At 45.5% G+C, this 12,350-nt stretch overlaps 1 protein-coding gene across 1 annotated transcript in view; it reads right to left on the bottom strand.

The window, feature by feature from the left end:
- CD80 (CD80 molecule) overlaps positions 1-11,455 on the bottom strand; it is a 29,195-nt gene extending 17,740 nt beyond the window's left edge. Inside the window, exons 1-4 of the mRNA XM_056109131.1 lie at positions 11,420-11,455; positions 10,084-10,221; positions 6,498-6,616; positions 5,242-5,528 (exon numbers count right to left, since the gene is read on the bottom strand). Coding sequence (XP_055965106.1) covers positions 5,242-5,528; positions 6,498-6,616; positions 10,084-10,221; positions 11,420-11,455 — 580 coding nt within the window. The remainder of the gene's footprint in view (positions 1-5,241; positions 5,529-6,497; positions 6,617-10,083; positions 10,222-11,419) is intronic.
- Between the last annotated feature and the right edge of the window lie 895 nt (positions 11,456-12,350).

The following is a 12,350-nucleotide window of genomic DNA, read 5'->3' as shown; positions in this document are numbered from 1 at the left end:
CCAGATTCCCATCCCCAACACTGAACTCCCCACTCTCAGTCCCCAGGGGAAGCCTTTCACCAGTGAAAAGAAGAAGCTGCTGGTTTTAGACCAGTTATGTGAGTCTCAAGAACTCAGTCTTGAAGCCCATGAGGGCTGAGTGCATACTTTGCATGTGGGAGGCCTGGGTTTAATTCCCAGCACCAAACGGTTCTTCAGGCATTTCTGAGAGGGAGCCATCTCCAACCACTGATTTGGGAGTAGCCCTCCCCCAAACACTGCTAGTCTAGCCCCAAACAAAATGTAAAAAGAACCCAGTCTACAACCGATTACTCGGTCCCAAAAAGAATGGAGTTCTAATACTACCACATGGATGAATCCTGATAATATTATACTAAGTGAATGAAGCAAGCATGTAAGCCCACCTATTATATGATTTCATTTACAAGAAATGTATAGAACAGACAAATTCACAGAAACAGAGTGGATTAGTGGTCATCATCAGATGGTGGGGAAAGAAACACAGTGAATTGCTAATGCATGTAGGATTTAGTTTTTTTAAAAAAAATTTTATGGGGTGAGGCACACTTAGAAGTGCTCAAGTCTGCTCAGGGGACCTTGAGGTGCCAGAGAGTGAATCCAGGGCTCCCACATGCACATAAGAGCTCCAGCTCTTTGAGTCATCTCCACGAACCACAGGTCACTGTCACTGTCACTGTCCTCCCATTGTTCATCGATTTGCTCGAGCAGGCCCAGTAATATCTCCATCTTGAGACTTGTTGTTACTGTGTTTGGCATATCGAATACGTCACGGGTAGCTTGCCAGGCTCTGCCGTGCGGGCAAGATGCTCTCAGTAGCTTGCCAGGCTCTCTGAGAGGGGTGGAGGAATCGAACTCAGGTCGGCTATGTTGACTGCGTGCAAGGCAAACGCCTTACCCGCTGTGCTATCGCTCCAGCCCCATGAACCACAGAATTTCTTCTTAAAGTGACATAAAGATTCTGAAATTAGATGCTGGCGGTAGGATCACTACAGTGCCAATACACACAGAAAAACATTGAACAGTACATCTTGAGATGCTGAGTTTTAAGTCATTGCCACAATAAACTATGCAGGGAAAAGTGGGGAATACAATAATCAAAATGTTAAAATTCATCTGGTGGTGTAGCTCAGGAGTAGAGCGCATGCCTCACAGATCTGAGTGCCTGGGTTTGAACCCTAGTAACGCAGAAGAAAGAAAATCAACTCTAATGTACAGTCTACAAAAAAACAAACAAACTCAACCTAAGAACCATGAGCCTCCCTGAGTTCTTGCAGCTTAGAGAGATGCAAAGTGAACACGGTGGCCTGACCACAGAGTTGACCCTCAGCAGTCGTTAGGAGTGGGCAGGGCTGCAGGGTCAACTTATGGTGAAGAGAAAGCATCACACATTGCCTGGGCATCCCAGTTTCCCTGCATCCCGGGGGAAAAGGCAGCTCAGGTAGCGAAGGGACCATCAAGCAAAGGATGCTTGGAGGACCCGCTTGGGATGGGAGATGTGTGCCAAGAGTAGACTATAGACTGAATGTGATGGCTACTTAATACCTTCATTGCAGACCACAACATCCTAAGAGAGAGAGAGAGAGAGAGAGAGAGAGAGAGAGAGAGAGAGAGAGAGTAAAAGGGAACCCACCTTCCACAGAGGCATGGGGAGGGGGTTTGGAATGGGGTGGTGGGAGGGATACTGGGAACATTGGTGATGGAGAATGGTCACTGGTGGAGGGATGGGTACTCGATCATTATATGACTGAAACATAACACAAAAGTTTGTAAGTCTATAGCTGTATCTCATAGTGATTCATTAAAAATTTTTTAAAAATTTAAAAATTGAAAAGAAAGAGCAGGGAGCCTTCGTTGCTCTGAAGGCTTCTCTTTGCCCTCAGCTCAGTGCTCCTCACACTTTGAGGCCACACCTTTTTGTTGTTGTGTTGGAGTCACACCCAGCAGTGCTCAGGGCTTACTTCTGGCTCTGTGCTCAGGGCTTACTTCTGGCACTGTCACCTCTATTGGCAGGGCTCAGGGGACCGTAAGGGGTGCACCCGGGTTGGCACCCTGCAAGGCAAATGCCCTACCCACTGTACTATCTCACTGCCCCAAGGGCACACCTTTCTGCCATCCCCGGCATGACCATTCCCTTTAGAGCTGTGCTTCTAGGAACGGACACCTACTCTGAGGAAAAACTCCCCAGGTAGCCCTCTGAGAGCAGCCCACTACCCCGCCTGCCCTGCTATTCTGGGCTCTGGGAGCCTAGTGCTTCTGCCGCCACTGACGAACCAGAAGCAGAGCAGCGAGGCATGGCCGGTGGCCTGGGCAGCTTTGGTGGCACAGGTGGAAGTGTGGCTTCCTGACAGGGCAGGAAGGGAGAGGGGAGAAAGCAAATTAGCCTCTCCTGATCATCTGCTGCAGTCTCCACCCAGTCCTGCTTCCCCAGGCCATGTTCAGCTCCTGTTTATACTCCCATGGAGAAAATTCTTCCGGCTTCTCCAGCCCACACACTCCAATCTTGTCATTTCCCTCTGACGCTGTTCTTGTCACTCAAGCTACCACCAGGGACTGTCGGGGACTAAAATAGCCTCTGGGGAGGTTTTGCACAATCATTCTGGCTAGCCTACAGGCCATTACTGACATTCAGCGACACCACCACAGTCGTTTAAATGCAGTTTAGGGCTCAGGACTCCAACGGAAAATTGGAGGCCCTGAAAATGACTTCACTCGGGTCATTCTTGCTAGAAGCATCACTGCTCAGGCTCTTCCCAGACTCACCTAAGCAGAAACTGCATATAAAAATATAGATGTAGGCTTTATTCTATTTAATATATTGTTGGGTGAGGACTCCCAAGCAGGGACCAGGAGGCCACTCGTGGTGGCAGTTGACCAACCAGGCCAGTGGGCTGGTTGACTGCTTAGGCCCCAGCAGTGCCAGAGGAGACCTCCAGGGCTGAACTTGGTGGCACCCAGGGGGACAATGCAGTATCCAGGGTCAGAACCACACTCTTGCCCCTGTGCTATTTCTCCAGACTCTACTTTTATAAAGGCAAGTTTTAGGTGTACAACAAAATCTATGGAAAGAGCAGAGTAAGCATATAACCATATATTCATTCCCCCCACCAACCCACTTCACACACCCAGCCTCCCCTGCTCTCCCCCGCTCCACCCCATAAACCAACATTAACACAGAAGTATCACCAAGTCCACTGTTTGCATAAGGGATCACTCTTGACGCTGTAAGTTCTATGGGTTTTGACAAATGTATGACAGTAGATATTTACCAAAGTAGCACCCAAGAATCCCTGTGCTGGAATTGTCATTCTAAAATGCCTCCCTGCCTTGCACACAACTGACCCGGGTTTGATCCCTGGCATCCCATATGGTCTCCCGAGCACCGCCAGGAGTAATTACTGAGCACAGAGCCAGGAGTAACCCCTGTGCATCGCAGGGTGTAACCCAAAAAGCAATAAATAAATAAATAAATAAATAAATTTTAAAAAGGCCCCCAGGTGAGCGCTGTGTATAACAGAAGTGCCACCACCACTGTCAGAGACCAAGTCTTCCTAAAAACCCCACCATGACTTCTGGCCACCCAAATACTCAGACGCCTGGTTGTGGCCCTGGGCCTCTGGGGACCCAGTTGCCTCCCGCAGTCCCATTCTGGCCACCTTCCCTTCTTCGCTCCTGTTTCTCTTCCAAGCTGCACCTTCCACACTCCCTCACCTCTCAACCCTCCTCTCCCCACTGGCAAAAATCATACCTGCACAGAGTACATTCAGTTGAGTACTTTGCTGAGGAATTTTCATCTTCTAAGCATTTTAAACTCATTTAGACTCCTCCGGAAGACAATAGTTTTTTGAAGTAATTCTACTCCAAAATAAACTTTGGAGATGTAACATAACAGTCAAAAATATGTCAAAATCTGATGTGCAAATTGTGAATCTTCTGTCCTGATTCTATTGGCTCAGCAACAGTATGAAACAGCAATTTTTACAACTCAGGCAAGAACACTTCCAAGGACTTTGGGGCGGGAGGGTGGGTCAAACCTTCTGTGTGCCCCATCCACCAGCCCCCACATTCTGGGATATGCCTGGAGGGGTATGAAGACAAGAACCTTCTATAATTTAGCAAACAGTGCTGGATCCAAAGTCTTCTCTTTATTTTAAAGAAGCCAGGGGTATGCTATTCAATAGGAAGCATATCTTTTATTTTGACTGTTGTTTTGGTTGTGGTAGTTTTGGACCACTCCTGTATGACTCAGGGCTCACTCCTGTCTCTGTGCTCAGGGATCGCTTAACCCCTGTACTATCTCTCTCTAGGCCATTTGTTTTGATTTTTTCAAAAAGTCAGATCCATTCTGTCAACACCCTTCCTGATGGTCCCCTTAACCCACCCAGGTCTGCACCTGAGTTGGAACAGTCGCTTCTAGAAGTCAAACATTCTTTGAAATAATTCCTACATAGTAAATTAAAGCTAACTGAAAATTGATATCCCAAAATGCTTGTGTTAAAAAGGGGCATTAACATTTAAAGCAACAAAATAAAGATGAGGGAAAAGTTAACATTATATAATGTGGACACAGAGATGTGGTTCAGTGGAATAACACCTGCCATGCACTCATGAAGAAGAAACTCTGGTCCCGGGCACAGCCCTGTGTGGCTGAGTGCAATTCCCAGTTCTGTCATGGTGGCATGCAACCCACTGCCCAGTGTAACATCCGTGAAGACAACGACAATGCAGGGAAGTGAAGGGGTGGGAGGTGGGGGGTAAGATGATACACAGCCACTACTCTCAGTCCCCTTCAAACTGGAAAGATCATCGGTGCTCAATTTTAGAAACAAAACACTTTGGCCATGTCATTTCATAAAAACACCATCTAGAAACCAGAACCAGCGAACTTGACCAGAGACCTTGGCATACAACAAAACGCAAATGAGCATGCTGTGTTCTGGAAGAGAGAACACTCTAAGCTGTCCTTCAGAATTAGCGTTATGCTTTTGTTAAAATAATGCCACCCCGCCCTTCCTTTGTGGCCTGTGACCTAACTTGGGCTGCTGATTCGTTATACGTTCATGGGTGGGGTTCTTTAGCCTCTCCTGACCTCAGTATACTCATCCTTAAAATGGACTCAAATACGCAAAAGATCCCCTCCAGCTCACAGGCCAACAGCAGGGGGCAGCAACTACTTCCTTCCTCGAAACCCTGAGGTCCCATGAAGTTCTGAACACTGCTTACCCAAAGAGCAGCAGGCAAAATAAACCAGCACCAGGAATGGAAAGAGCTTGAGGTGTGAGATCTCGGAGGGCGGCGGACCCCACTTCATGGTTCTAGAACCTCCAGGTGGATACTGAAACAGTTGTGAGTTCAGCGAGACCTGGGCACTTCCCAGGCAGAGAGCAATCTTGCCACACGCAGAGGGAGCTTCTGAGATGTTGGCAAAGTGCTCCTGAGAAGAGGCTGGCTTGGTGGAACTGGACCTCCTCTCTCCTGAGTAGAAGGGTCTGGATTTATTTTCAGGAAGCCTGAAAAACGAGAGGAAGAATCTAGGGAGTTAGGTTGGACTAGTAGGGGTTATGAAAGTTCCCAGCGAGTGGCCTGTCTGAAAATGAGTGGGGGAATCTTAATCTCCGTGATCTTTAAGTCAAGGGATGGGGGGGAACGACAAAAGGTGCAGAACTCTGGGGAGAGGGCACTTCCTGGTGCCTTTTGGGAGACCCTTACGGCCACCTGTGGAATGGCCCTCTGGGGTGATTAGGATTTCAGTAAAAACACAGAGAACAAGGCAGACTTCTCAGTATCAGCTGGCCAACTCTTCCTTGAGAGTTGAGATCTTTTCCATGTATGTAATGAGAAACAGAGAATGCCAACGAGGGCATATGTTGTCCGGGACTGTAATTCATTATGAAAACTTATAGCATCTCCATGAATAGATGAGTGAAATGAACGATTGCAAGTATTACTTATTTATATTATGTACTTCAATGTAAGTAAGTGGTCTTTCTCAAAAAGATCAACACTGAGAAGCAAAAATAAATGCGATGCATCAATGTGGACATCAGGGCCATAGTCCGTTGCTACTTCAAAGACATTTGCAGCCCTTCTGGGGAACCACCGAGAGCTGGTTTTCCAGTTTGCTCCACTGGATTTTTCATCAGGTTATTTTTTAAGTCAAACTCTATTTTCACCAGAATTAGCTTGGCTTACCTGGTTAATGAAGATTTTACTGATTTGAAAAATTCAAATTTAGCCTATGAAATGAATATGTGCTATCATCTAAGAAACTTAAAATAATGAGGCATAACCTTGGTAGTGATTCTCCAAGTGTGATGGGAAACTGTCAGCTCCCGTGGGAATAAGAGACCCAAGAAGATTCCTTGAGGGGAAGGATGCATATCGGAGGTAGGAATAATGGGAAGTTAATTTGAAATGGGGCTAGGTTCCTGGTAACTGGTTCTAGCAAGCTGTTCCGTATAAATTGTAAATATACTTACTCGTTGATGAAAATTTCCTCTATTTTTCTTGTGTTAAAAATCAAAGGATGAGTTTCCACTTCTGAGATGTTCTTCTTCTGTGCTCTCCAAAATAACGGCAAGACGCTTGCTTCTTTAGGCTATAGATCCCAGAAGGCACAGACCGCTCCAATTTCCTTTACTTGATAGAGAATCTGATTCAGCAGTAAGTCTAGACAGGACAAAACGCAATGCTTAGAGTTGTGTATGATTTGAGGAAGCTTTCTCAGAAGGTCAGATTATTTGTTCATCTCCTCAGAGGGTGTGGCCAGCAAACCACACAGCCTCCTCCCTCACCACCACCCACCAACCAAGTGCCTGGGTCGGCTGGTAGGTGATCTCTCAGAGGAGAACAGGGGGTTTTATTAGTCCGGGGGAGAGGAAATGAAGTATGGGTCAGTTGGGACTGTCGACTGTATGTGGGTGATCATCTGTGGCTTCAAGGACTGAGAGATTCATTCTTGAGTTTCTGTTTTCCACCTGATTTACTAAAACCCTCCCTACCCTTCATGTGGGCCTGTGTCCTCCACTCTTTATGTGTTCAACTCAACAGCACCACCCTTAACTGAACGCTCTAGCCCTGTTCACACTGTCCTCACAATGTGGGCCCCTGGCTGCTATTTTGAACAGTGTACCCTGCTCATCAAAGTGTACCCACTGCATTCACCGGTGACCGCAATTCAGGTGAGCACAGTGACAAAACTAAGGGGTTTAATGAGGAAGAATCGATTCTCTCACCCGTTTCTAGCCAGTGCCTTATCACTCTGGCCCCTCTGTAGAATTTTATTCGACAGATGAGCAATTGACTCTGATGGTCCTGTTTTTTTTTTTTAAATTATTTTTAAAATTTTATTTTCACTGTCACTGTCCTCCCATTGTTCATCAATTTGCTCGAGCAGGGGCCCAGTAACATTGTGAGACTTGTTGTTACTGTGTTTGGCATATCAATACATCCTGGGTAGCTTGCCAGGCTTTGCCCTGCGGGTGAGATACTCTTAGTAGCTTGCTGGGCTCTCTGAGAGGGGTGGAGGAATCGAACTCGGATAGGCTGACCCGCCCTCATGCAAGGCAAACGCCCTACCCACTATACTATCACTCTAACCAAATTTGTTCACAATAATTCAATATTCCAACACCAATCCCACCACCATTACACCTTCCCTGCACCGTTATTTTGAATTCTCCCACCACCACCACCACCACCCAAACCTGCCCAGTGGGCCCTAAATAATTTTTTGTATTGCTTGTTATAAATAACCTACTAAAAATGATCCAAAAAAGTTTCCTTAGAGGAAAGTATGTGAAGATTGTTGTATCTTATTCTGGAGCCATTAAGCCCTTGTATAAGAGATTACTAACTTGTGTTACAGGTTGAGGCTTGTGTGTGTGTGTGTGTGTGTGTGTGTGTGTGTGTGTGTCTATATCTATTGTCAAACTGACATCTATATATTTATATAATATATGTATATGTATTGTATATATAAAGATCAGTTGCCTTCTACTTTACACGTACTCCAGGAATTCTAAAATTTTTAAATAAGGTGATAGAACTGAGTTAACTGGATGGTGACTTTGGGGTCTGGAGGCATCTCTGCAGCTTGTTGATATCTTCTAAGATTTCTTTGTGAATCTCTAGATAATGGCCACTAATGAGCTTATACAGTGCCAAAGGCAGTTCATGGATATGACCGCCAGGCCCCCGGAAGAACAGGGAGATGGGGGGAGATTACCCATTCACAACTCCACGAGAGCTAGAGATTTCCGTCACAAAACCCACATACCTGAGTTTTTCAACAGATTCATTCCTGGATGAGGCTCATTCTGAGCCTGTGGAGATTGGCCATGAGCGTGGTGGGCATTGTGTTCTGGAGGTTTTTGGCTATTAGAGCTCTGTTTGGGCAGGTGGTAGGACCCACCTGCCCCCTTCCGGGGTGCCCCAGATGAGACATGGTCCTGTTTTTCATGGATAGAATCCGATGGCTCTTTCCTGGGTCTGCACCTTTCATAACTTGCTACTGCTCCTTGCGATTCTGGGTTGCCTTGGCATGCGATGCTGTGAAAAGTTGTATATCAAGCATGGGCCTACGATCAGGAGTGGTTAACGCTCATGCAGCTATCTTAACCAAAGAGCCTAAGCCAGTGTATAGTTGCTTTCTCCTTTCCCAGCGGGAAAGTTCTGTTCCATTTCATTGCTTTCTGAAAGGTTCCAACGGGATCAAGTTGCCTGCATCAGTGGTCGACTTGGTAACCATTGGTGGCACCCTTATGCCGGCTTTTATTCTTTCTCTATTTCTTTCCCCTTATTCTGTACCAGTAGGTTCAATTCCCATCGAGTTACTTCACTTAGGCCGCAACCTCTAGCCTTCTTTCTAGAGGACCTAAGCTGAGATCCCACGTGATGGAGGGCCAGAAACATACTGCAGGGAGGTTTTAAGGCACTAGCCTTGCATGTGGCGAACTTTGGTTCATTCCCCAGTACCACATAATGGCAAAGTCACTGAAGGGGTCTCCTGGCTTCCTTGACCTTACTTGCAAAGCCAAAGAAATAAAACAAAAAAAATATTTTATATTGTAGAGACGCAATAATTTCCTTCTAAAATAAATTTGTAGAAATAGGAGTGAATTTGGGGGGAGTAGGATATCTGGCATACAAATATAAGCAGTGCTGTAAAGGTGGCATAGAAATATCTGAAATAATCGTCTAAACTCCATTAGAGAACACACTTTCATGGCAGAAATCATGGTTTAACCTCTCACTCATTCTATTGTTTCTGTCTCAAAGAAGGATGGAGATCTCTTTAAAGCAAAAGCTGATTGAGAAGGATGAGAGTTGAGGTTTCTGGGCACATGTGGTGGGGAAGAAAATCATTGTGAAGAGAAGGAAAAAGAGGAAGCTTTTTACTATGTGACTGCTTATAATACCTCAATTTCAAAACTAACTGTCTTTTAAAAAATACAACCTTCTGGCTGCACTGCAGAGAACTGATAAACCCTAATTTATTTCACTTAGTCGGAGGGCAGACCTCCCAAGTTGGGGTGATATTCAAGACACATGTGGTATCAGAATCCAACTGGGAGTGGCAGCACGCAGGCAAGTGCCTTAACCTCTGTATTATTTCTTCAGCCCCTGAGGATAAATTTTATAATGGCTGATTATACAGTGTAGTCTTATGACTTTCTCTTTTTCTCTCTTTTCCTGTCTCTCTCTCTCTTTCTTTCTTTCTTTTTCTTTCTTTCTTTCTTTCTTTCTTTCTTTCTTTCTTTCTTTCTTTTTTTCTTTCTTTCTCCCTTCCTTCCTTCCTTCCTTCCTTCCTTCCTTCTTTGTTTCGTTCTTCTCTTTCTTTTTTCTTTTCTTCCTTCTTTACTTTTTGTTTTCTTGTTTTGTGCCATATTCAGAGATTCAGCAACTGGAACCATGTGGAATGCCAGGGATGGACACTGGCTCAGACATGTGCAAGGCAAGCTCCCTTCTCACTGGACTATTGCTTCAGTCCCCTGATGGGTCCATTTCTAAACTCTCCTAACAACACCCACAGTGCTTGCACTTCCATACCCAAAGGTGCATTACTTGGGCAAAGACAGTGCTTTTCAATTTGAGATTCTCGTACACTAACGGCATCTGCAGATTTTCCAAAGGTAGGTGGATGCTGAGATTGTTAAGAGAATCACTTTTCAGATTTTCCTTTTCTTTAAAATCTTTTTTCAGCTAAGAGGTAAATCCTTCAAATTAGAGAGGACGAATAAGATTTTGTAAGTTTTAGAAAAAAGATTTACCTCTTTCTATTGTACAATGTGCTGGAAAATTAAAAACAAAACATCAGGTTAATCAATAAAGGGGCAATTTGAAATATGTTTAATCAACATTGTTGTTTAAAAAAAAGGCTCATGAAGGGAACTCATGCCCTCCCCTTTCTGTTAGTATTTCTGTGAAGGAAAGATTTGTGACATTGAAAGCAGCCAGAGAGTGGTTTGGTGGAGTAAAAGCCAAATTTTTGAATGACTGTTGCTTCCTGTTTGTTAGAGTGAAAGTCACCATCTCTCAGCTAGAAGGAGCAAAGAGGCGCATGGGATAGGGGCCCAAAGGACTGGGAACCCTGGGGGTGATTTCTGGGACGGATGGTGCCCCCAATTCCACTTAGTATAGCCCAGAAATCCAAGAAGGAGAAAGCGATGACAGGGGAGGGATGCAGAAGGCTACGGCATCTTGTTCACCCAGCAATATGCCTGTGGCAGGTCTTAGGCCTGACAGCTCTATCTAACCCAGACTGCTCTATCCACCCAGACTGCTCTATCCACCCAGACTGCTCTATCCACCCAGACTGCTCTATCCACCCAGACTGCTCTATCCATCCCAGACTGCTCTATCCACCCAGACTGCTCTATCCACCCAGACTGCTCTATCTAACCCAGACTGCTCTATCCATCCAGACTGCTCTATCCATCCCAGACTGCTCTATCCACCCAGACTGCTCTATCTAACCCAGACTGCTCTATCCATCCCAGACTGCTCTATCCACCCAGACTGCTCTATCCACCCAGACTGCTCTATCTAACCCAGACTGCTCCATCCACCCAGACTGCTCTATCCACCCAGACTGCTCTATCCATCCCAGACTGCTCTATCCACCCAGACTGCTCTATCCATCCCAGACTGCTCTATCCACCCAGACTGCTCTATCCATCCCAGATGCTCTATCCACCCAGAGTGCTCTATCCACCCAGACTGCTCTATCCAGCCAGATGGCTCTATCAACCCAGATGGCTCTATCCATCCCAGGCTGCTCTATTCACCCCACACTGACCCAGCCACCTCAGACTTCTCTGTCTATCTCAGATTTGAATGTTTGCGTGTTCTGTAGAGTAGGCCATTCAAGACTTTCTATGACAGGAACCCACATTTTTACCTTCTCTATTTGGAGAAAAAGAACATTTTCACTCATCTCTGCTTTGGTCCAAGTTTTATCCAGGTTTTGATCTGGGTCTCAGCTGCATGGATTAAATAATTAGAAAGATGAATTTTGTGACAACTGCCACACACCTTCATTGATAGATCAACAGAATATTTCAAGTCAAAGAAAGGGCTGGAGGGGTCTGGGTGATAGTAAAGCAGTAGGGCATTTCCCTTGCATGCGGAGGACCTGGATTCAATCCCCAGCATCCCATTTGGTCACCCAAGCACTGCCAGGAGCAATTCAGAGTACAGAGCCAGGAGCAACGCTGGGTATGACCTACAAAGCAAAAAAGAAAAATAGAAAAAAAGAAAAAAAGAAAAGGAAGGGCTGGAGTGATAGTAGAGCAGATAGGGCCTTTGCCTTGCACACAGCTGACCCAGGGGTGATCCTGCCAGCCCATATGGCCCTCCAAGCCCTGCCAGCAGTGACCCTTGGACCAGGAGTAAGCTCCTTGCAGTGTGACCCCAAACCGAACTGAACCAAACCAAACAATACAAGAAAAATAACTCAAAGGAAAAGAGCTGTTTATTGTTATTAATTATTATTATTATTAAGTTTAAATTTCCTTGAACACATCTCTAACTCTTATAAAAAATAGCTTTCACAACTTCTGGTCCACATTCTACTCCACATTCTACACCCTAAGAGGGGTGTGGGGTCAGGAACGTGGCCCAAGTGCTGAAGCATGCGGGAAGCCCTGGAATCCAGCCTCAGCATGGCAGGGTGTGCTCTGATCAGACAAGACAAAATCTGAAAACAGAGGAGTGACATAATGGATTTTTTTAATGGCTTTATTTTTTAAATTTTTAAAGTTTTTTTGCTTTTTGGGTCACACCCGGCGATGCTCAGGGCTTACTTCTGGCTCTGCACTCAGGAATCACTC

This window comes from Sorex fumeus, unplaced genomic scaffold, assembly GCF_029834395.1.
Source record: "Sorex fumeus unplaced genomic scaffold, SorFum_2.1 ptg000265l, whole genome shotgun sequence".
Classification (NCBI taxonomy): domain Eukaryota; kingdom Metazoa; phylum Chordata; class Mammalia; order Eulipotyphla; family Soricidae; genus Sorex; species Sorex fumeus.
This window is presented reverse-complemented; position numbering and strand designations above follow the sequence as displayed.